A 26,237-nucleotide genomic window follows, 5' to 3' on the forward strand; every position below is an offset into this window, starting at 1 on the left:
TACACTGAGATTGGGATGTTGTTTGTTTCAACAATTAGACTATCTTACTTATATATTATCTTCCAGATAGTAGTATGCATTCATTTTCTCCTTCTGAGACTTGCTAAAAATAAAAGTAATTGCTTGAATCACCTGCCACCTTACACAAGAAATTTTTCCTTTAAACAAAAGGATACTTTTTACTTTAGGATTACCATGTGTACCAATGAAGATAGGGTTCCAGTTTACAGTGGCCCTAGATGTTGGGTTTTCGCCAAGAACTCTTACCCTTCCTAACATTAATCCATTCCAACCTGGAGTACAGATGGGAGAGAATTGAGACAGTGGAGTTCTAAAAGTGAGATTACATTCAGCATAGTCTCCAATGACTCTAAGAGCTCTTTATTTAGGATCCACTTAAAATTCCTTCAGCAATAAAGGCACTACTAAAAATGACTTCTGGCCATTTATTCAATAATCAGGCCAAACTTGTACTAATTGCTAGCAAGCAAGAGAGGGATGGGAGGTTGGCTACAGGTCAACCAGAAGGCAATGTTTGTAGTAGCTTCTGACATTGCAACATTATTTAGCATCTTAAAAGGGCAGAGGAAACAAGAGGAAACAAGAAACAAGGATGAAAGCACTATCCAAAGAACCCAAAGGGGTGTAGAAAAACTGCAAAGCATTGTAATTTGCCATTTCCTGAGCCATCTTCCTCTTTAGGCTAAGAAGCTGGGCTATTTCTTGTTTGCAAATTAGAACTCAGTAAGGCAAAGGGGAATGTAGATAAGTCATCCCAGGCATTTATAATGGCAGGCAGCAAGCCTTGGCATATGTATAAATACATGTTTGCTAAGAGTTTGAAACAGGATTTGACAGCTATCACAGTGATTCACATAAACACAAAGGTAGCAAATAGTAACAGGAGCAGTTGAGTTAAAGGCTAAACCCAAGGTCTGATCTTCATGATGTCTCATCAAATCTAAATTGACTTCCAGATTTTTCAGTTTTCATGCACTATGAAAAAAACATAAAATATATAATTAGCACAATGAATACAAGCCTTCAGAGACAGAGAAACTAGGAAGTGAACACTTAAGAAGCACCAGCTGAACTTCATTTCCCCCACAGAATTCTTGAAGAGTACCCCAGGACAGGCTCTCTCTCAGGAAAGCACTGTAATGAAATAGAAGCTTTTGCCCCAGTGCTGCAGGCATCTCTTCCTGGGCTTCCATGTGTTAACAAAGATTATATACCAAAGAAAAGGCTAGGGGAACAAACATGTGCAAAACAAAAAATGCACCATGCTGTTCCTAGGACATTGTAAACTTAAAGCCTTACGATGATGATTTCTTTCTGATAAATCTTTATTTTTTTTCCTACCTGCAATCATTTGCTCTCTTGAAGTAGATGAATCCCACGGTGACCAGGATAACCAAGAACAGAGAGAATTTCACATAGAGAATGATCAGCAAGTCCGGTGCTAGAAATTCCAGAGTTATGACACCTTTAAATACAGGCAACACAGGCAGAGGTAAGGAGCCATTTCAAGGATCCTTCTAATGAAAAAAGTAGGGTCAATTGTTTAAAAGAGGCATTTAAAATATTCTTAAAAGTTCAGACTATCATAATCAATCCACCTTCTAGATGACAATTCAAATGCTGCTAAGATATTCTTTCATGACAGAGTTTAGAAACTCTATCTGTGTTTTGTAACCTGGTAGATTTTCAATATTTTCTAAATGAATAAATGCACAGTAAGTGTTGCTAATACATCCCAACTTTATAAGAAAAAAGGAAATATGCTTTCTAACTTCCTGTGTAAACGTTAGTCTTTTAGGGTACTATTAATAATACTTTTAGCACTATCTGCTATTTTCCACACAGTGAAGTAATTTTGTCACTGAGTTGCTGTCACCCCTTTAATTGAATATTTTATGTCTTTTTACTTTCATTTATTCATCTGTAAAAGATGGTCCCAAGAATTGCTGAAAAGGTAAAATGAGACTAAGTAGGACTACCATTCTGAAGTTTATTTCTGCTATGAAAATGGCAACCACAAATGAACTTTAAGTACTGTTCTGACTCTTGGCTCCAAAAGTCATGTTGATGAAGTTCTAGAATCTAGGTGAGGTTCGGTGGGCTGAGGTCCAGAGCCGATGACCAAGAAAGAATTCTTGAGACCTCTTTGGTGCAAAATGGTGGTTTATTAAAGCACGGGGACAGGACCTGTGGACAGGAAGAACTGCTGCCCCGGGTTGTGAGAGATGGCAGGTTACGTACCTTGCCGTTGGGGGAAGGTGAAGGGAAGGGAGGTTTCAATGGAACTTTCATATGTTAAAGAGGGCCTGCAAGGTGCTGGGATACCCGAGGCCTTGCGGCTTGATCAATGTTGTCTTTTGGCAAGCCATTCACATTTCTGCTATCAAGCGTCTTTGTTAGTGAGATTTGGGTTTAGAAGAAATTTAACTTTATTTAGGGCTTGAGGAACTGAGTTATTTGCCTCTGGAAATTGTGCTATTGATAAGGTAACTTCTTTGTTTGTAGATCTCTAGGACATTTGTAAACCAAGGGAGACTCTGTCTTGCAGGATTGTGATCTCTGCAAGTTAACTATTTGTTTCTCATTTATGGCAGTCAGGGGTGCCTGAGGAATGTCACACACAGTACCTAGGGGAGCGGGTGGAGAGGGGGTGCAAGGTGCCAGCTTTTGCTTTGTCTTCAGCCAGCCTCCTGCTCCCTCATCAATGTCACCCTGTTAAATAAATGGCTTAAATACTAAACTAGAAGTATGTCAGACAATCTCCTTCTTATGCACTGTCAGGGAAGAAGTCATGGTCTCAGCCTGAGCTCAAAAGACTCACAATCCAACTGGAGTCATCAGAGCCATGCAAATGAAAAGATCACTTATGACAGAACAAACATTGCTCAGTGATCATTACAGATTATAAATCATCTCAGGAGTAAGAACACCGAAACAACTCCAACTGGGAGGTTAGGGTGAAGTGGGATTTGAACTGAGCCTTGCCAATAGCAGGATTAAATAGGTTAAGAAAAGAAGGAAGAACTTCCCAAGGGAAAGAAACAATTTGAACAAAAATTTGAAGAACTCATTAACTTAAATCACATGTGGTAGAGCATAGAGTGGGGTACATCGAGATGATGTCTGTGATGATCTGAACCTAATTCTGTAGCTATTTGTGTGTGTTAGGCTCTATGTCAGACCCTGGATATAGAAATGAAGAATATAGTTCTGACTCTCAAAGAGTTTATCTTGCACTGGGAATCAGAGAAGTTACAATTACAGTGCTACGAAGTACTCTGAGGCATGCATGAGGCATTACATGAGCTCAAAGTAGGAGCAACTAACCAAACTGCAGGGTGAAAAAAAAAAATTAGCCCAGTTTCTAAGCCTTAAAACTTCAGTAGGAGGGGCACCTGGGTGGCTGTCAGTTAATCGTTCAACTCTTGATTTCAGCTTAGGTTCTGATCTCAGAGTTGTGAGATCAAGCCCCGCAATAGGCTCTGTGCTCAGCAGGGATTCTCTCTCTCCCTCTGCCTTCCCCCCAACCTTATTCATTCTAGCTCTCTCTCTCTCTCTCACAAGGAATAAATAAATTAAAAAAAAAAAAAACCACTTAAATCGGAATTGAGCAAATGGAAGAAGAGAGGATGAGGAAAGAAGTACCTGGGGAAGAGGTGGAAATTGCATGTACAATGTACAATTGCATGTACAGAAGAATAAGAAAGATAAACACTTTTGAGGAGTCCAAAGAGGTCCACATGCATGGGGTACAGGCTAAAGATTAGCAAGACATGAGGCTAAGGAGAGTGACAGATCAAGCATTTAAGTAGGGAAGGGCATGTTTTTCATTTTAGGAAAATCATTGTGGTAACAGTGTAGGTGAAAACCTCCTTAGTGGAAGGAGGTAAGTTAGGGGCCAGGAGACCTGTTGCAAGAATATTGTAATAATTCTGGTGAGAGATGACCACAAGCTCAACTAATATGAAGGAAAGAAAAAGGTATAGATTTAAGAAAAAATATTAAGATAAAATCAACAGAACATAGTGACCAATTTTGAATATGGGAAATAGGAAAGAGTGATATTGTATGATATCTTTAATTTTCTGGCTTTAGTCATTTATCAAAGCAAAATACAAGTATGGAGCTTATGAAGGGATAGAGAAGAGGAATACCTTTTTAGGAATATGCAAGTTGAGGTGCCCTTGATACATTCCATTCAGTTGGAAATTGGTTTTGATCATGGCATAGCCAAGGAGAGAAATCTGGACTAAAAAGAGAGATTTGAGGATCAAGAATTAGGCAGTGTTTGCAACCATATGTATGGATGAGGTCCTTCAAGAAATAGGGGTAAATGTGAAAAGAAAATATTTTCTTTTCAGTTCCTATTTAAGATGGAACTCAGAGGGGCGCCTGGGTGGCTCAGTGGGTTAAGCCGCTGCCTTCGGCTCAGGTCATGATCTCAGGGTTCTGGGATCGAGCCCCGCATCGGGCTCTCTGCTCAGCAGGGAGCCTGCTTCCTCCTCTCTCTGCCTGCCTCTCTGCCTGCTTATGATCTCTGTCTGTCAAATAAATAAATAAATAAAATCTTTAAAAAAAAAAAAAGATGGAACTCAGAGAAATGCCTTCCTTCATGGAATGAAGAGATGGAAAACTATTTAAGGAGACTAAGAGTTTACTGAAGATTAAGAAGAGAACCAAGTGATTATGGGAGGAAAATAGGTGAGAAGAGAGGAAAGAACACATCAAATATCACAAGGCTAATTAGTAACTACAAATTAAAATTTTATATTTTGCTTGGCATTTGAGAGATCTTTAGCTTTTCATTGGAACATTTCTTGTGCAGAGAGATGCAAGAGAGTTAAGGAGTGGATGTGAGGTGCCATAGAAGGGGCAGTGAGGGTAGATCCTTCTTTTTAAAAAATCTTGGATGAGTGAAGGACAAGAGCTAAGAGTTTAAAGAATGCACAGCATCTACTTTAAAAAAAATTTTTTTTATTAACATATAACGTATTACTACATAGCATCTACTTTTAAACTCAGAAGGAAAAGAGGCAGATTCATATAATCAGCTTTAGGGAAAAGATCTGTAGAATAAAAAAGACTGAACAAAGGAGAGCAAGGGTAATTACTGAAGCAAAGTCTCTCAGGATATGGGAAGGGAAAAACAAGTATAGAGTATAGGTTGAATATTTGATCTATGGAAAGGAGTGTCAGGTGGGACTGCAGATAAATGCATATGTCTAGAGACAAGAAGTATAAAATAAGAATGTAGAGATGGTGGGAAATTGATAATAGAAAACAATGACTAGAAGTGAATGTATTAGTACATGCTACAGCATTGATGATGCTTGAAAACATTACCCCAATGGAAGAAGCAAGTAACAAAAGTCATATATTATAGGGTTCCATTTATGTGAAATGTCCAAAATAGGAAAATCTATAGACAGGAAGTATATTAGTGGCTACCTAAAGCTGGAAGATTTCTGGGATTATAGAGTCCTGGCTAAAGGATAGACTTTTCTTTTTGGAGTAATGAATACGTTCTGAAATTGATTGTGGTGATGGCTGCACAGCTCTGAATGTGCCAAAGACCACTAAGTGGTACACTTTAAATGGGTGAATTGTAAGGTATATAAATTAGGTCTCACTAAAGCTGTTGCAAAAAAAATTAATATGAGAGATGTTATGAACAATAATTAATAGGATATGATGATCTTAAAATATGATAATGAATATAATAGCTAATACATATTAATATAATAAGCGTAATAGCTAATATTTATTAATATAGAAGCTAACATTTGTCAGTAGAGTAAATATAGTAGCTAAAATTTACTGAGTACCAACTATGTGATAGCTATCATGTTAAGTAAATATATTCTTCTTTTAAATTATTATGATAACTCTGTGAGGTAGGTTCTATCATCCCCTTAACAAATGAAGAAATCATGAGACATTCACTAAACTAATTGTAGTGATAATTTTGCAATATATACAAATATCAAATCATTATGTTGTATATCTAAGACTAATTTATTATTATATGCCAGTTATATTTCAATTTTTTAAAAAGCCATGAGACAGAGAGATTAAATATTGTTCCAAGTCACATAGCTGGTAAAGGAGAAGCCATATTATACCAAAGATTTTGCTCCTAATCACCAGGTTATACAGCCTGGAATGATATAAGACATGCACCTTGTCTTTTCATCTTTACATGATTGCTTCAAACACATAATAACAATAAACAAATATTTGGCAAATGAATTGATGTATAGGTTTCAGAATGCAAGGGAGAGGGGGGCAAAAACTTGTCTCCTACTCAGACTAACAAAAAGTGGTGAATACTACATAAACTATAAAAATCAAGAAGGGAATAATTATTGTTCTTGTCTCTGAACAGAATCAGTATTGTTATATTATATAAAATTATTGCCATTTTATATGAATATTAATCTCAAAGTAAAAATCAATAGATATTAAGTTAACAAAATTTTTGTGGCTTCCAGAATAAAAGGTACTTAGAGAAAGTAGAGATAAGAAGTTATTAAATTAATTTCTTTTATTTGATAAAGGAATAGGAATTATTTCCCTAGCATACTAAGGAATTAATTACCCAGTTAAGTTTTAGAGAATATCTTCAAATGAGTAGTACAAGATTCCTTACTTTGTTCTTGGTTACTAATAATCTGTGGAAGAAAATGCTAAGCATCAAGTTCATTACTCTACAAAAAAAAACAAACAGAAACAAAAACCCAGGTGATTACCTTGATTCAAGTTGAAGTTCAAGTTGAAGGACAGATTCTTGTTGCCAGTCAAATGGGACACAGAGCAGAACACATTAGATACCTGGCGGTCCTCCCAGTGGCATGTACTCTGGACAGTCACTGTACCATTGCCCAGCGGTTCTTCCTCAGTGTGACAATCTCCCCCCGGGGTCCAGAAGATCTGTGCAGATGGCTTCCCTGCAGCTGCCCTGCACACGATAGTTCCATTGCTGCCTCGAAACAGAGTCACCTTGGGGGGCACTGCAGAGGCGCAGGGGAAAATGCTTCAGGCTTAACACATGGGGTATGGAATACAGAGACACATTTGATTCAATCCGAGATATGGTTATGTGACGTACCACAATATGTCATGCTCCTTACCTAACACACGGAGGCAATATGTATGACCGAAATGCCCATCAGGTGCAGCCACTTCACACCTGTAATATCCATCATGAGTGATGGCCACGGGATCAATCTGAAGGGCAGGATTCTGATCAGGTCTGGACTGCCAGGATATTCTCGCATCAGTACAGTTTCTTTCACTGGTCTCATTGTTGTCTCTCCTGTAGGCTCTAGTGCAGGGAGGCTGGTCTCTGGAGCTTATTGTCCATGTTACCACCAAAGCTGTGGGGATGTCAGGAGGACAAAGGAGCACAGCCTTTGTATCCACGGGTATGGACAGAAAAGTGTTAGCTGGACACACACACAAGGAGAATGATGAAAGAAAATCTTAATTAAAAAAACCTCAAGTTGCGGGTGCCTGGGTGGCTCAGTGGGTTAAGCCTCTGCCTTCGGCTCAGGTCATGATTCCAGGGTCCTGGGATCCAGCCCCACATCCGGTTCTCTGTTCTATGGGGAGCCTGCTTCCTCCTCTCTCTCTCTGCCTGCCTCTCTGCCTACTTGTGATCTCTGTCTGTCAAATAAATAAATAAAATCTTAAAAAAAAAAAAAAAACCAAAACAGACAAACCTTCAAGTGTTACATTTTCCAAAACATATTATATAAAGTGTACTAAAGCATGACTTTGTTGGTCATCCTATTCCAAAATATTAGACTTACATAAAAAATTAAACATGCACAAAATGTGTATAACACATTAAAACTAATCCAAAGATGAACCTGTTTTCCTCCTATATTCATATTATTAGATAAGCTATATTTATTATCTGTGTGAAAAATATTTTAAGGGCTTAAAATAGCCTCAGGAGTTTTATTGAAACACAATATAAGAAACACAATATAAATTAAAGGACAAAGTCATCTAAGTCTAATCCTTCAGTCTAAGAAACTATTAGACTTATCTTGTAACTCATGCTCCTTCCACAGAAAGTGGAAAAATTGGTGATGTGATTTTCTCCTCCTAGGTTTTGATCAGAGACAATAAATCAGTAGTATCAGAATGAAATGCCTATACTGAAGGGTACCCCTTTGGACAAACACAAAGAAAAAGTATCAGATGGCATTCAGGTTGAACAAACTGGACTTTCTTAAGCTATTCTTTATTTGGAGATTCACAAAGTCAGTAAAATCAACAAGCCAACCTTCTTTCCTTCCTTCCTATTCAGTCACACATATACTGCCAAACAGTCCAACTGTGAACTTTGTTTACAGATCTTATTTATGTTTTACCTAATTATGAGGATTAAATGAAGAAGGTTACTGCTTTTGCCCATCTTCAGTGTAAAAAGTTAGCCCTGAAACCTACAATTATTCTCCAATCTAGAAGCTCCAGCTCTCCCATAAACACTCATAATGCATCCATGACTGGCTTTGCTGAGAGAGGGTTAAGGGTGTCAGGTACAATATACCTGCAACCTGGGTGAGTGGCAGTGAGCTCATCACCTTAATAGGAGCAGAGCCAGCTGAGGTGGAGCAAAGTCATTATGTGGATGAAATTCCTAATGCTAAACTGTGCATGTGTGGTCTCTCCTCTCCTCTCCTCCTTTGGTTCATTTGCCTCTTCTGTGATGGACTCAAGCCCTTGCATTTCACAGCTAAATCAAGATCCCATAGCTATAGGAAGCAAGTGGGGATGGATTTTAGAGCAGATCTGAGAGGCAGTTGAATCCATGTTCCTTCCCCCACTGCAAGTGTGTCCCTACTCCGTGCACGGGGACCCTGCAACGTGGCCAAAGCTTAGAGGTGAGCAGCAACACAGGGGCTTGGAGATCAGCTAGAGGTGGGTGTGGGTGAGCACACAGGTGCCCGAGGGTAGGATGCAGAAGAGGAACCCAGAAAGAGAAGAGGCTGGTGAGAAGCAGGTTGAGAGTGTTCTCTGTTTGCACTTCAGCTTATGAGCAATCTTAGGCTTTCATATTTGCCTGACACTTATTCTCAAGATCTGGCTCTATTATTTTAAAGGAACCTATGAGCCTGATCAATCAAACATATGCATTTTAACAAGGGCACCGTCTCCTGTGAAGAAGCTCCATCAGTGAGGATCCCGTGCACCATGCATAGTCTCTGCTCTTTCTCCTTGCTCTACTCTGTGACCCTCCAGCATTCCTCCTTCACTCTCAATGAGACTTCTTACCTGATTGCTGTTATTCACCTTTTCCTAATCCTCTTCTTCCTCTTTTCATACCCGTTGTGATAATTTGCCAATGCCCAGTCCCTCCCCCACACTCAATGGGTTGGCCCTTGTCCAACAAATATAATCTCCACATAGCCCTGTGATCAGCTATGGTGACTTCCCCTCCCCCTTCACAGAGGGGTAGCAGGTAGGTTCTCATATTTGCTCCAGAACAGCAGTAATGTCCCAGCGTTGCTGCATCCTGTGTCTCTGACTCCCCTCCAGTCTCCTGCAGCCTTCTGCACACAGACAATCCCTTTTCCTTTCTCTTCTCACTGCCATACCCTACTTTAAGACCCCATCACCACACCTGGGTTACTACAGAAGACTCCTACCATCTTCTCTGTCTCAAAACTCTCCTCTCCTCAGCTCTCAGCTTACCTTGCAGCCAGGTGCAGGATTCTGTAACACAGGGGTGATCCCCTCCACTCTGACACCCTTCAGAGATCTCTCACTGCCTAAAGACAACACTGACATGTCTTTGTGCTGGCTTTGAAAGCCTTCTTTTTCAAATTGACTCACCTTGGCAATCTTATCACCCCTCTGTTGCCCGCACACTTCAGAATCGAAACAGCAAGCACGACTGCATATCTAGGTCTTCCCTCTGGTCCTTGCAGTCTGGGATGCCTGCACAGCACTTCTGTCAATGAAATGTTTCTCTTCCTTTAAAAGCCAATTCACATGCTGCTTACTCCTTGAAGCCTTCCCAGAGCCTTGGTGCTCACACTCCCTCCTCTACATTCCCACACACTTTATGTGAGGGCTTATCTCCCCTACTTTATATGGCATCTGTGTTTATTTCTGGGCTCCCCACAAAACTGAGCCTCTTGGGGTGCTCTGACAGTGTAGCTCACCTTGCTCATCTCTATTCCCCACAAAGCCTGGCACAGGGCGTGATAGAGAACTCCAGAATCTTCACATGGAATTGAACTGCTTGGGGGAGGAGGACCGGGTCCCCCACATTGCAGCATTCAGTTCACCATACTCTTCAACTGGGCTCAAGCCTGGCCTCATGACCAGATCATCAGATATATTTATTTTTCTTTTTTTTTTTAAAGATTTTATTTATTTGACAGACAGAGATCACAAGTAGGCAGAGAGGCAGGTAGAGAGAGAGAGAGAGGGAAGCCCCACTGAGCAGAGAACCCGATGCGGGGCTCGATCCCAGGACCCTGAGATCATGACCTGAGCTGAAGGCAGAGGCTTTAACCCACTGAGCCATCCAGGCGCCCCATCATCAGATATATTTCTAAAGAAGTTCCACACTTCCCCCCTTTAGTACTAGTCTCTATAAAAAAAAATTAAAAATCATATTACCTTCTGTAGGAGGTATAAGCATCCTCTGCTTTCTGTTCACAGATGAACTATATGTTGAAGCTAGAAAATATTTAGAGAAAAATAAATCAATTTTAGGTGCCTAAAAGTACAAACCACTATGTATCCACAAATCTTACAGACACCATGATAGAAAATCAGTTAACTGTAACTGAATTCCATGAAAAGCTTTGCAAAACAGAAATTATAAGTTATTCCATTATTAAGTGGAAATTAAAAATTACATTATAACTTCTTAATCAACAATTTCCTGCCTATGGGACACTATGCTGCACACTTGATCACCATTTTGTCCAAGATAACCCTGCTCCCACCTCTTTCCTAGCCGCTGGTTTGGCCCATTGTGGGTACCTCACATGAGCTGGGCTTTCTCCTGATGCCACCCCCAAGATTAAAGTTGTTTAATCCAGTGGTGGGCCTCACCTAGCTGCACAAATGAGGTTACTTTCAGGAAAATTTGGAACCAGATTCAGAGGAATAATTCTTCCCTTTTTTCCCCCATTTTTCCTACTGTGACTGCTAATTTTATGTGTCAGCCTGGCTTGGACATGGTTCCCAGGTATTCAGTTAAACAATATTCTAGATGTTTCTGTGAAAATAATTTTTAAAATAAGATTAACATTTAAATGAGTAGACTTTCAGAAAAGTAAATTACCCTCCATAAGTGAGTGGGCCTTGTCCATTCATTCAAAGTGAAAAAAGAGTGACCCCCTGGGGAAGTGAGTTCTATAGCATATTGCCACAGACTCAAACTTCTGTACTCTCTGGGTGTCTAGCTCTGGCCCACCCTGCAGATTCTGGACTTGCCAAGGCTCTGCAATCATGTGAGCCAATTCTTTAAAATAAATCTCTCTCTCTCCCCCTCAATTCTTCATCCCTCCTCCTTCTTCTCTCTCTCTCTCTCCTTCTCCTATTATTCTGTTTCTCTGAGGAACTGATTAATATGCCCATCTTGGGAAGAATGAACAAGAAGCAGAAAGATAGATAATGATACGCTTCACCTCACTCATTTCTAATTCCATAGTTCCTGAGATCCACATGCATTCCTTCACTTAGGGTCTACAAAGTTTCTGACAAAGTACTCCTAATGTACTTCAAATCTGGGTTCTGAGAAATTATTTACTGAAGTGACTTTTATAAAAACCTTTCTTTTGAAGCTATGATATATCCTTTGGAATATTCTGTGTGTGCTTAGAAGATAGTGTTCTGCTGTGTTTGGAAGAAATGTTCTGTACATCTCTGTCAGGACTACAGGTCTACAGTGTTGTTCAAGTGCAGTGTTTCCTTACTGATTTAATGTCCGAATGATCTATCCATTTTTCAGTGTGGGGTATTACAGTTCCCTACAACCCAGTATTGTTGCCCATTTCTCCTTCAGTTCTGTTCCTATCTGCTCTACATATTTAGGTGCTCTGATGTTGGATGCATAAATATTTACAAGTGTTATAATGAATTCACTCCTTCACCATTAGATAGTGACCTTCTTTGCCATTAGTTACATTTTTTTTACTTAAAGTCTATTTTCTCTAAATTAAGAATAGCTATTCTTATTAGCATGGAGCACTTTTCTCCACCCCTTCACTTTCAGACTATTGTATCCATAGAGCTAAAGTCAGTCTCTTACAGGTAGCATATTGTTGAATCTTGATTTTTTTATCCATTCAGTTACTGTATACTATATGATTGGAGAATTTTTTCTATTTATATTAGGATAACTGATAGGTAAGTACATACTATTGTCATTTTGTTCATTGTTTTCTGACTATTTTGAAGTTCCTTTGTTCCTTTCTTCCTCTCTTTCTGTTCCTTTGTGATTTGCTGGTTTTTCATAGCAGTATGCTTCAATTCCTTTTTCTATATCTTTAGTGTGTCTACGATATTTTTTGTGAGTGTGGTTACTAAAGCTTATATAAAACACCTTATGGTTATTTTAAGCTGCTTACAACTTAATTTCATTACATGCAATATTCAATGTTTTTACTTCTCTCCCCTTTTTATTTTATTGATATACCAATTTGCATTCACTAACAGATTATTATAACTATAATTATTTTTTATCCTTTTCTTTTTGACATTTGTTTTAGAGTTAAAAGTGCTTTACACAACACTGTTACAGTATTAGACTATTCTGAATTCAACTATGTATTTGCCTTTAACAATGTGTTTTATTTTTCATATTTTTCATTGTCTTCATTAGCATTCTGCCATTAAACTTGAAGAGCTCCCTTTAGGATTTCTTCTTTTCTTAAGATTTTATTTATTTTTTTTGAGAGAGAGCACAAACAAGAGAAGCAGCAGGCAGAGGGAGAGGGAGAAGCAGACTCTCCACTGAGCTGAGACCCCAACGTTGGCTTGATCCCAGGAACCTGGGACACTTAAACAACTGAGCCACCTAGGTGCCCTCCCTTTATAATTTCTTGTAAGCAGGTCTAGTACTGACAAATTTCGTCAGCTTTTATTTTTCCAGGAAAGTTATTATCTCATCTTTATTTCTGGTTTGTCAAGTAAAGTATTCTTCCATGCCAGGCTTTTTCTTTCAGCTCTTTGAGTATATCATCCCACTCCTCTAGTCTGTAAGGTCTATGCTGAGAAATCTTCTAGTTTTGTGGGGCTACTTTATATGTGATGAGTCACCTATCCCCTCCTGCTTTAAAAGTCTCTCTTTTCCATTTGATTATAATGTATCTCAGTGAAGATTCCTTTATGGTTAGTCAAGTATTTGGGCTTCTGGATTTTGATGTTAATTCTCCATACCCATTGCCCCCAAAATTTTATGAAGCTGTCTCTCATTATTACTTTAAATTAGATGTCTGCTCCATTCTTTTTTATGTCCATTTGAGGCTCCCATAATGCTTACATTATTTTGTTTATTGGTGTTTCATAAGACCCATAGAATTTCACCACGCATTATTTTGTTCTTGCTTTTCTATCTCTGACTAGATGATTTCAAATTATGTCTTTACATTCACTGATTCTTTCTTCTGCTTGATGAATTTGCTGTTGAAACTATATTGAATTTTTCAATGAAGTCATTGCATTATTCAGCCCCAGAATTTGTGTTTGTTTCTTCTCATGACTTCTATCATTTTCTTGAAACTTTGTTTTGTTCATGTACTGTTTTCCAGATTTTGTTTTGTTGTCTATCTGTGTTTTCTTAGAGCTCACTGAGCTTCCTTACATAGACTGTTTTTGATTTCTTTGTCAGACATGCAGATATCCATTTCTTTATTATCAGACCCTGGAGGTTTTTTTTTTTTTTTTCGGTGATGTCATCTTTCTTTAATTTTTTGGACTTTTGCATTGCTAGGGTCTTCACATTTGTGGAAGCTGTCACTTCCTTCCGTCTTTACTGACTGGCTTCAGGAAAAAAAAAAAAGGTCTTCAACTGTCAGCCCAGCTAGTGATTCTGGTAGGTTTCTAAGACCTTTCCTAAAGATGCATTCCTTCTTCATTCCCTCTGGCTCCTTCTCGGGGTAGAAGTCTTAAGATTGTGTGTCTTCTTTTAAATCCACAAAAACAGACAGAATTCTGAAAGTCTTCCATTTATTTACACTAGGAAAGTACCCTGAAGTGTTCAGGGTTGTGTTCCTATTCAGCAGAATAAAGTGAGTACTCTTATCCATGCACACTAACTAAGGAGGTGCACACCATCTGTGGTATAGTGGTGCTGGCCATAGAGAAGGTGATACGATTCTGTAGTACCAAGACAAGGTGACAGCACTTAACAGTCACAGGAAAGTAGATAACCATAAACACTAGCAAGGCCAGAATGACAATGAAGAGGCTCTGACCTAAAGGATTTGTGAAAAAAGTTAAGTAAACCTTAACCTGGGATAAGATGAAAGGGCAGCCAAAGAGGGTATGGCTTGCCTTATATAACTAAATCAAGTGTAAACAAGCATCTTAGTTTTGCCTCTTGCAACAAAACCACCATAGGGTGGCTTAGATAACAAACATTTTTTTTTTCCTCACAGTTCTAGAGGCTGCATAGTATAAGATCAAATCAGCAGCAGATATGGTGTCTGGTGAAAGCCCACTTCCTGGCTTATGGACAGCTGCCTTCTTACTGTATTCTTATATGGCAGGGCCAGAAGGGGAGAGAAAGACATAAAGCAAGCTCTCTTGGGTCTCCTTTTGTAAGGGTACTGATCAAAAGCACCACCCTCATGACAAAATTCCCTCACAAAGCTTTCCTCTCCAAATACCATCACATTGGAGATTACATTCCAACATATGAATTTTGGAGGACATATTCAGTCCATAGCAGTGAGTAAAGACTCAGGTTAGCTATCATAATGGAAAATGATGATCCTTCACCAGGTTTCTATAACCCAGTTCTCAGACACAAAGTCACATAATTATGAGTTCATATTCCAAAGTTACAAAACACAGGGGGGGGAATGCAACCACAAAATGAGATAATGTACTTTTTATTGGCTGCCCTCTCTTTCCTAAACAGGAGAATAAGATTCAGAACTTCAGAGTTTAGAATGATTAAATGTAGGGTATAAAATAAATGTATGGAGAGTGTTTAAAGAAATAAAAGCAGAATAAAAAAAAAGAAGAAGAAATATATACTCTCCTCACATATTCTCACGCCCAAAAAACTATACCAATTACAAGAGCACAGCAGAGGTCTCATTGTTACTCATTGATTCTTTACTTACCCAAACTGAAAAATGAGAGAGAACAACACAAATATACATGAAAAGAAAAAGGCAATAGAATTTCACAAAGTCCTTTAGGACCTCTTCTTTCAATATAAGTTGGTTTCATTTCCATTAAAAATCTGTTTTTTATTGTAGCCACCTTCATGAATTATCTGAGCTAGATCTGGATAACTTGCTACAGCTTCTACATCAGCACTTGCTGTTTTACCTGGCACTTTTATAATTTGGAAATGGCTTTTTCCTTAAACCTCATGAACCAACCTCTTCTAGCTTCTCACTTTTATTTCTGCAGCTTCTTCATCTCTTTTAACCTCCACAGAATTGAAGAGAGTAAGGTCTTGCTCTAGATTTGGTTTTGGTTTCAGGGAATGTTGTGGCTGATTTGATACTCTATCCAGATCACTCAAGCTTTCTCCAAATTAACAATAAAGCTGTTTCATTTTCTCATCATTAGTGTGTTCCTTAAAGTAGCACTTTTAATTTCCTTCAAGAATTTTCCCTTCACATTCACAACTTGACTACTTCTTGGCACAAGAGGATTAGATTTTGATCTGTCTCAGCTTTCAACATGCCTTCCTCACTAAGCTTAATCCTTTCTAACTTCTAATTTAAAGTGAGAAATGTTACTCCTCCTTCTACATGAATATTTAGAGGTCATTTTGAGCTTCATGTTCAATATTGTTGTGTCTCAGGAAAGAAAGAGGCTTGAGGAGAGGGAGAGAGACATGGGGAATGACCAGTTGGTGATAGAGCTAGAACACACACACATATGTGTCATTTGAGTTCACCATCTTCTATGGGCATGGTTAGTGACACAACAAAAAAATAAAAATAAAAATAAATTAAAATAGTAACATCATAGATCATTGACCACAGATCACTACAACAAGTTTAAAGTAATAACAAATTTTCAAATATTTCTAGAATTACCAAAATGAGACACAGAGAGGCAAAGTGTGCAAATGCTGTTGGCAAAATGGAGCTGATAGTGTTACTCCATGCAGGATTGCCACAAACCTTCAATTTCTAAAAACCACAATATCTGTAAAGTGCAATGAAGTGAAACACAATAAAACAAGATATGCCCATATACCTAATAAGAGTTTCAAAATACATAGGCAAAGTTGACAAAATTAAATAAAAAACACTGTAACAAAAATGAAGAATGTCTTTGATGAGCTTATTAATAAATAGGCTATGGCTGAGGAAAAAAATCTCTAAGCTAGAGAATATATCAATATAGACCTCCAAAACTGAAAAGCAAAGAGAACACTAAAAACAACAACAACAACAACAAAAAACAAATAACAAATCCCACACACACAAAGGATATCCAAGGACTATGGGATAACCATGAAAACATGTAAAACAGGGGAGGAGCAAGATGGCAGAGGAGTAGGAGACCTAAATTTCATCTGGTCCCAGGAATTCAGCTAGGTGGTTATCAAACCATTCTGAATACCCACAAACTCAACAGGAGATCAAAGAAAAGAATATCAGCAATTCTATGAACATAAAAGAAACCACTTTCTGGAAGGTAGGACATGCAAATTAGTGAATCAGAGGTGATATACTGGAAGATAGACTATGCGGGGGGGCAGCTCCTGGCAAGTGATAGAGCAACAAAGCACAAAATAGGAACATTTGGAAGTCTGTTCTACGGGGGGACATCACTCCAGTGAATAAGTGGGGGGTGGAATCCTTGATGGGACAGTGTGGTCTCAGGAGCCTTGGAGTCACAGAAAGACCAGGGGTGCCTAACTGTAGCAGAGCTCCCAGGTTTCAGAGTGGAGAAACCAGCTGCAAGGACAGAGACAAGGAGTGGGCTCTCAGCTGAGGGTTTCCATGAACCATGATCCAAGTCACATTCAGGCCACTGCTCTTTTTTTTTTTTAAGATTTTATTTATTTGAGAGAGAGAAAGAGATCACAAGTAGGTGGAGAGGCAGGCAGAGAGAGAGAGAGAGGAGGAAGCAGGCTCCTCACTGAGCAGAGAACCCGATACGGGGCTCGATCCCAGGACCCTGGGATCACAACCTGAGCTGGAGCCACCCAGGTGCCCCAGGCCACTGCTCTTTGAGCAGGGACCCCATAAGTGTCAGATCCAGGGAGACTCTCCTTCCTCCACCAGAAGGAGTAGCACAAAAGTGCGCTGCAGGAATCTGCTGGGTTTGGAGACAACAAATGTGGTCATGTGCCAGATAGAAATGCTTGGTCACAAGCTGGGTGAACTCAGAGTGTGGCCAGAGACTAGGGAGACAGGAGTGATTGATTGCTTTTCTCTGAGGGTGCACTGAGGAGTGGGGCCCTGAGCTCTTGGCATCTCTGGGCCAGAGATTGGGAGGCCACCATTTTCATTTTTGTCCTCCAAAGCTGTACAGATCTTTCAGAGAACAAAAGCTACTGAGAGCAAACCCGACCGGATTCCTTAGCCTGGCCCCTGGCAAGGGCAGTGCAATTCCACCTTGGGCAAAGATATTTGAGAATCACTGCAACAGGCCCATCCCCCAGAAGATCAGAAAGAGCATCCAGCTGACACCAAATTTACTGATCAATGAGAACTGCAAAACTCCAGCGCTATGGAAATAGAGCACATGGAATTCATGGCTTTTTATCCCATGATTTTTTAGTCTTTCAAAGTTAAATTTTTAAATTTTCTTTATTTTTTTCTTTTTCTTTTTTTAAAATTTTTCCTCTTTCTTATTTTAAGAAACAACATATCAATACTCTTTTTAAAAATCTTTTTTAATTTTCATTTTCAAGTTATATCCCTCCATTGTATTTAACCTTATTTTTTATATATATGTACGTTTTTCATTCTTTAAGATTTTAGGGATATAGTTTTTTCTAACAGACCAAAATATACCCTAAATATAGTGTCTGGCTTTGTTCTAGGTTCCTGCCTGACCACATTCTCTCCCTTTAAAAAAAAAAAAAAATTGTTTCTCTTTCTTTCTTCAACCAACTTCTTATCAATTCCTTTTTAAAAATATTTTTCAATTTTCATCTTTACAGTCATATTCCATCCCTTCATCATATTTACCCTTATTTTTTTGTGTGTATATATATACATATATGTGTGTGTATATATATATATTTTTTTTTTCTTTCCTTAAAATTTGGGAGGCAGTTTCTTCCATCCCAAAGCAACAGAACGCACATTCTTCTTTAGTGCATATGGAACATTCTCCAGAATAGATCACATCAGTCACAAATCAGGTCTTTACTGGTATCAAAAGATTGGCATCATTCCCTGCATATGTTCAGACCACAGTGCTTTGAAACTAGAACTCAATCACAAGAGGAAAGTTGGAAAGAGGTAAAATAAATGTAGGCTAAAGAGCATCCTACTTCAGAATGAATTGGTCAACCAGGAAATTAAAGAATCAAAACAATTCATGGAAACAAATGAAAATGAAAACACAACTATTCAAAATCTTTGGGACAGAGCAAAGGCAGTCCTGAGAGGAATGTATATAGTAACACCAAGACCAAACGATGGAAAATAAAGAAGCTGAGAAAAAGAGAGATAAACAACTACTGAACCACGAAGGGAGAATTCAAAAGATAAGTGATACCATCAGATGAAACTATATCAGAATAATTGGGATCCCAGCAGAAGAAAAGAGAAAGAGAAGGGCAGAAGGTATATTGGAGCAAATTATACCAGAGAATTTCCCTAATTTGGAAAAGGGAACAAGCATCAAAATCCGGAGGCACAGAGAACTCCCCTCAAAATCAATAAAAATAGGTCAACACCCCATCATCTAATAGTAAAACTTACAATCACAGAGACAAAGAGAAAATCCCCAAAGGGGTTTGGGACAAGAGGTCAGTAACCCACAATAGTAGAAATATTAGATTGCAGCAGACCTATCCACAGAGACCTGGGAGGCCAGAAAGGACTGCATGATATATTCAGAGCTCTAATATGAGAAAATAAGCAATCAAGAATACTATATTCAGCTAGGCTGTCATTGAAAGTAAAAGGAGAAATAAAAACCTTCTAGGACAAACAAAAACTAAAAGAGTTTGCAAAAACCAAACAACCCTACAGGAAATATTGAAAGGGGTCCTCTAAGCAAAAAAAGACACTAAAAGTAACATAGACCAGAAAGGAACAGAGACAATATAAATAGTCACCTCACAGGAAATACACTGGCACTAAATTCATATCTTTCAGTAGTTACCCTGAATGTAAACGGGCTAAATGCCCCAATCAAAAGACACAGGGTATCAGAATGGATTAAAAAAAGCAAGACCCATCGATATGCTGTCAGCAAGAGACTCATTTTAGACCCAAAGATATCTCCAGAGTTAAAATGAGGGGGTGGAAACCATGTACCATGCTAATGGACATCAAAAGAGAGCTGGGGTGGCAATCCTTATGTCAAACAAATTAGATTTTAAAAATCAAAGACTATAGGGGCACCTGGGTGGCTCAGTGGGTTAAAGCCTCTTCCTTCGGCTCAGGTCATGATCCCAGAGTCCTGGGATCGAGCCCCGCATTGGGCTCTCTGCTCAGTGGGAAGCCTGCTTCCCTTCCTCTCTCTCTGCCTGCCTCTCTGCCTACTTGTGATCTCTGTCTGTCAAATAAATAAATAAAAATCTTTAAAAAAATCAAAGACTATAACAAGAGATGAAGAAGGGCATTATATCATACTCAAAAAGGGTCTGTCCAACAAGATCTAACAATTTTAAATATCTATGCCCGGAACACAGGAGCAGCAAATTATATAAGCCAATCAATAACAAAATCAAAGAAACACATCAACAATAATACAATAATAGTACAGGACTTTAACACCCTGCTCACTAAAATGGACAGATCATCTAAGCAGAAGATCAACAAGGAAATAAAGGCTTTGAATGACACACTGAACAAGATGGACATCCACATATATTCAGAACATTCCAACCCAAAGCAACAGAATACACATTCTTCCCTAGTACACATGGAACATTCTCCAGAATAGATCACATCTTGGGTCACAAATCAGGTCTCAGCTAGTACCAAAAGAAGGGATCATTCCCTGCATATGTTTAGACCACAGTGGTTTGAAACTAGAACTCAATCACAAAGGGAAAGTTGGAAAGAACTCATATATGGAGGCTAAAGAGCATCCTACTAAAGAATGAATGAGTCAACCAGGAAATTAAAGAAGAATTGAAAAAATTCATGGAAACAAATGAAAATGAAAAAAACAACTGTTCAAAATCTTCAGGATGCAGCAAAGGTGGTCCTAAGAGGAAAGTATGTAACAATACAAGCCTTTCAAAAGAAACAGAAAGGTCTGAAATACACAATCTAACCTGACACCTAAAGGAACTGGAGAAAGAACAGTAAATAAGGCCTAAACCCAGTAGGAGAAGAGAAATAACAAGGATCAGAGAAGAAATCAATGAAGAATCTATAAAGAACTTATCAAATTCAACACCCCAAGAACAAATAATCTAATCAAGAAATGGGCAGAGGACATGAACAGACATTTCTGCAAAGAAGACATCCAAATGGCCAAGAGACACATGAAAAAGTGCTTGACAGCACTAGGCACCAGGGAAATACAAATCAAAACCACAGTGAGATACTACCTCGCACCAGTCAGAATGGTTAAAATTGACAAATCAGGAAATGACAGGTATTGGCAAGAAGGCGGAGAAAGGGGAACCCTCCTACACTGTTGGTGGGAATGCAGGTTGGTTTTCATTATGGAAAACAGTATGGAGGTTCCTCAAAAAGTTGAAAATAGAATTACCCTATGACCCAGCAATTGCACTACTGGGTATTTACCCTAAAGATACAAATGTAGTGATCCAAAGGGGCATGTACACCCCAATGTTTATAGCAGCAATGTTCACAACAGCCAAACTATGGGAAGAGCCTAGATGTCCATCAACAGATGAATGGATAAAGACCTGTGAGATATATATATATATATTACAGCCATCAAAAAGAAATGAAATCTTGCCATTTGCAACGATGTGGATGGAACTAGAGGGTATTATGCTAAGCGAAATAAGTCAATCAGAGAAAGACAATTATCATATGATCTCACTAATATGAGGAATTTGAGAAAAAAGACAGAGGGTCATAAGCGTAGGGAGGGAAGAAACAGAACAAAATCAGAGAGAGTGACAAACCTTAAGAGACTCTTCATCTCAGAAAACCAACTGAGCATTGCTGGAGTGGAGAGGGTGGGGCAAGATGGGGGCAGGGTCATGGACATTGGGGAGGGTATGTGCTATGGGGAGTGCTGTGAATTGTGTAAGGCTGAAGAATCACAGACTTGTACCCCTGAAGTAATACATTATATGTTAATAAAAAAAAAGAAAAAGAAAACATGCAAAACACATGTAATGGAAAAATTAGAAGGAGAAGAAAGAAAGGAACGGAAGAAATCTTTGAAACAATAATTGAGTATTTCCCCGAGTTACTATCAGATACCAAACCAAAGTTCTAGGATACTTGGAGACACCAAGCAGGCAAAATGTCAAACAACAACAACAACAAAAGTCCAAAAACATAAAATAAAACAAAACAAAAAAACAGCGCCTGACATATTATATTCAAACTACAGAAAATCAAAGATAAAGAACAAATTCTGAACTAAGCTAGAAAAACAAAACATCTTATAGAGGATCAAAGGTGAGAATTATATCCAACTTCTTCTAGGAAGCCAGGCAAGAAAAAGAGAATGAAGTAAATTTTTTAAATTTTTTTTTATTACATTCTATTAACCAACATAGAGTACATCATTAGTGCTTTTTTTATTTCTTTTTTCTTTTTTTAATTTTTTTAAAAGATTTTATTTATTTATTTGACAGGGATGACAAGTAGGCAGAGAGATAGGCAGAGACAGAGGGGGAAGCAGGCTCCCTGCTGAGCAGAGAGCCCAATTGGGGCTTGATCCCAGGACCCTGAGACCATGACCTGAGCCAAAGGCAGTGGCTTAACCCACTGAGTCACCCAGGAGCCCCAGTTCTTTTTTTTTTTCTTATGTTAAGTTAGTCACCATACAGTACATCATTAGTTTTTGATGTAATGTCCCATGATTCATTGTTTGCATATAACACCCAGTGCTCCATGCAATATGTGCCCTCCTTAATACCCATCACTGGGCTAACCCATCATCCCTTCCCTCTAAAACCCTCAGTTTGTTTCTAATCACCATACAGTACATCATTAGTTTTTTATGTAGTGGTCAATGATTAATTAGTTGCTTATAACATCCAGTTTTAAATGTTAAGAGGGAAAAAACCTGCAACCTAGAATTCTATATCCTATGAACTTACCCTTTAAAAGTGAAAGAGAAATAAAAGACTTTCTCAAGCAAACAAAAATTGAGGTCAGTTGATTCCAGTGGACTTGCCTTGCAAGAAATGTTAAGAGTTTTTCAGGAATAAGGAAATAATGTAACAAGAAACTCGGATGTACATAAAGGAAGAAAGAGTATTGGAGAATAAATAAGTAAAGGAAAAATAATAGATTTTATTTTCTTCTTAATTGACCTAACAGATAACAGTTTATTCAAAATAATAAAACAATGACATATTCTTTAGGTATATACTTATATGCTTTCTCTATATTATATATATAAATATATATATTTATATATATATATCAGATATATTTATATATTATATAAATATTTAACTATATTATATATCAGATATAAATATATATAAATATATCATATTTATAAATATATCAGATATTTTTATATATAAATATATATCAGATATATTTATATATTATATAAATATTTAATCTAAATATAAATATATATAATATAGAAATACATTTATATATGCTTAATTAGATAGAGTATATTTATATACAATTGAAATGAGTGACATCAATAATACAAGAAATGTCCAAAATCTATTAGTGGTCACTAATAAAACCAAATATTGGCAGTGCTGTGAAACAGCATGGACTCAATGATTACCAGTGGAATTGAAAAATGCTACAGCAACTTTGGAAGATAGGTTGGCAGTTTCTTAATATACTAAACCTACTCTTACAATATGATCAATCAACAGCATTGCTTGGTATTTACCTAGTGGGATTGAAGATGTATGTCTTCATGAAAACCTGCAACCAGATGTTTGTAACAACTTTATTCATGTTTATTCAATGCAATGGCAACATTGTCAACACCTGGAAGCAACCAAGATGCCCTTCAGTAGGTAAATGGCCAGATAAACAGAGGTAAATCCAGACACTGGAATATTATTCAGAGCTAAAGTCAATGAGCTATCAAGCCATGAAAAGACTAAGAGGAAACTGAAATACATATTACAAAATGAAAAAAAAAAACAAAAAAACCTTTGGAAGGCTACATACTGTGCAATTCTAACTGATATTATGCAAAAGGCAGAAACTGTGGAGACATTAAAAAGATTAGTGGTTTTCATGGTTTAGTGGCAAGCGAGGATGAATAGACAGAACACAGAGGAATTTTGGGGCAGTGGAACTATGCTATATAATATAATAGTTGTGCATATGTGTTATTATACTTTTGTTCAAACTTATAGAATGTACCACCAAGAATGAACCCTGTGTGAACTATGGACTTTGGGTGATAATTATGTGTCAGTGCAGGTTCATCACTTATAACAAATGTAAAAGTCTGGTGGGGATGTTGATAATGAGATACAGGCTATGCACAGGTGGGGTCAGGAGGGATTTGGGAAATCTTTTACTTTCCTCTCAAGGTTGCTGTCAACATAAAACTGCCCTTAAAAAAAAAAAGAGTCTTAAAAAATTTTTTTTTATAATGAATGGATGTTTAATTTTATCACATACATTGTGCAACCTTATGTTTTTTCTCCTTCAAACCCGGAATGGAGTCAATTACATTAACTGGTTTTAATTACACTCTTTTCAATTACACCCTTTTGTTGCCATCTCTTTCCTGCCATGTCTCAATACTTCTCTAGCACTTGTCATGAGTCAGATCTGTTATTCCCTGTCTTTTGAGTTCTTCCCAAGTGTTCCCCCCTCCCTTCCAATTTCTTTCACATTTTCCTCACCTTAGATTCCCACTTTTCTTTCTCCTAAGAACTGGTTCTCTTCTCCCTTAACTGACATAATATGGAAATGTGAAAACCAGTGTTTCTCAGAATGTTTTGGAACTTTTTTTGCAATAATTGCAAGGAACACAGAATGGATTCAAGTTTGTTTCCACCTGTCTAAGACTGCTCTAATTTTAGTCACTCTACTCGTTTCTTCTATCTGTTCATGCTGTGGGATAAGATTCCCTTTATCTAAAGTATTCTGGTGTAGACATGAAATCCTTGACTTCAAGTACTTATTTATCATTTATATATTCTTATATTCTCTGATCTTCATTTTCTGAAACAAATTTTACCCATTCATTTTTGCCTCTATTTTAAAATTTAACAACCCCAAATGGAAACATAGGGTTTCCTTCTTAGCCTATGTGCTAGAAACATTAGAAATATCAAAGGAGAAAAAATAATTACACATTAACAAATATAAGGCCCAAAAAATAAGAATTCAGGGAGACAATAAAAATACAAACCTAGAAACTGAAGGAAACACTGCATTTTGTCTAGTCACACAAGTTCAGTTTCACTCCATTCCAGGGCCCCCAGCATTACCCTGGACTCAGCTAGACAACTAGTCAGTACACGAATGGCATAAGGTAAATATGAAGGTTTGCTGGATAATATACAAATTTATCACTGCTACTAGGACAAATTAGAAAACATTTTATGAGTGGCTAACGAGGCTCCTTGTCAATATTAAAATACAGCTTTACATTTTGCTGAAAATGCTATAGCATCATACTTACCAGATATGATGATATTGATAGAGATCACTACTCTCAAAGTTGAAATCCTCCCCAGAGTATGCATTTGGAGTGGTTAGCCACCAAGTAGCCAAGGACAGGAAATGTCACTGAGTTTTGTTGAGCAATGAAGCAATGAAGCAAAAAAGCCAATACTTAAGATCGTTGTTTCTCCCACAGTACTGAAGTGATGCAATAAATCATATAGCAATTTACTTAGAAAGCAGCATTTTAAGATGCATAAATTACATATGGTAAAATGCAAAAATATTTAGTGTACAGATTGATGAGTTTTTATATATGAATGAACTCAGATAATGACTTCCAAAACCAAGGTAAGACCATTTCCACTATTCAAGAAATTTCCTTCACGCTATTTCTCTGTCAATAGCCCTTCTCCAGAGAGAAATACTACTCTAACATCTATCACCATTTTGCCAGTTTTTTAATTCCATATAAATGAAATTATTTACATAGTTCATTTTTGTAATACTGTGTAGTGGTTTTCTAATCTGATCATGCCATAATTTTTTCAGCCATTTTGCTGTGTACTTGGATTTTCTATTTTAAGACTAACACAAATAAATCTTCTATGAACATTCCTGTTTTGTACATATCTTTTAATCTACTTATGAATTTGTTTCTTGCATGTATACCAGGAATAAAATCAGAGAATCACATGATAGGAGTAATGTGTGGCTTTAATAAATACTTCCCGTAATGAGTTGACTTTTGTCCTCTCAAAATTCATATGTTGAAATTCTAACTCTCAGTACCCCAGAATGTGACCTTGTTTTGAACAGGGTCATTGCAGATGTAATTAGTCACCATAAGGCCACTCTAGAGTCAGGTGGGCCCTAATCCAATGATTGGTATCATTATAAAAACAGGGAAATTGGACACAGATACATGCAAAGGGAGAATGCCATATAAAGATAAAGAGAGAGATCAAGGCAGACCCTGTGCAACCCAGTGAACTCCAAAGATTTCCAGCAAACCACCAGAAGGTAAGAGAAAAGCAAGGAACATATTTACATTGTATCCTCACATGGTAGAAGGGAAGAGCTAAC

The 26,237-nt window shown here is 37.8% G+C and overlaps 1 protein-coding gene across 1 annotated transcript; it reads right to left on the reverse strand.

The window, feature by feature from the left end:
* Window positions 1-25,243, reverse strand: LOC125078542 (cell surface glycoprotein CD200 receptor 1-like). The gene is made up of 6 exons (XM_047691465.1): window positions 25,171-25,243; window positions 10,663-10,722; window positions 7,152-7,466; window positions 6,771-7,031; window positions 1,363-1,486; window positions 1-996 (listed from the first exon to the last, which is right to left on the reverse strand). Exons 1-6 carry the CDS (start codon window positions 25,232-25,234, stop codon window positions 990-992), a joined length of 831 nt encoding a protein of 276 aa, XP_047547421.1. The 5' UTR covers window positions 25,235-25,243; the 3' UTR covers window positions 1-989.
* Between the last annotated feature and the right edge of the window lie 994 nt (window positions 25,244-26,237).

The sequence above is a fragment of the Lutra lutra genome, chromosome 1, assembly GCF_902655055.1.
Source record: "Lutra lutra chromosome 1, mLutLut1.2, whole genome shotgun sequence".
Taxonomy (NCBI): domain Eukaryota; kingdom Metazoa; phylum Chordata; class Mammalia; order Carnivora; family Mustelidae; genus Lutra; species Lutra lutra.

Coding starts and splice junctions, on each gene's coding strand:
- LOC125078542 (XM_047691465.1), bottom strand. CDS start 25,234: ATGCATACTCTGGGGAGGATTTCAACTTTGAGAGTAGTGATCTCTATC. Junction 7,467..10,662: donor GCTTATACCTCCTACAGAAG/GTAATATGATTT, acceptor GTGTGTGTCCAG/CTAACACTTTTCTGTCCATA. Junction 7,032..7,151: donor ATATTGCCTCCGTGTGTTAG/GTAAGGAGCATG, acceptor GCGCCTCTGCAG/TGCCCCCCAAGGTGACTCTG.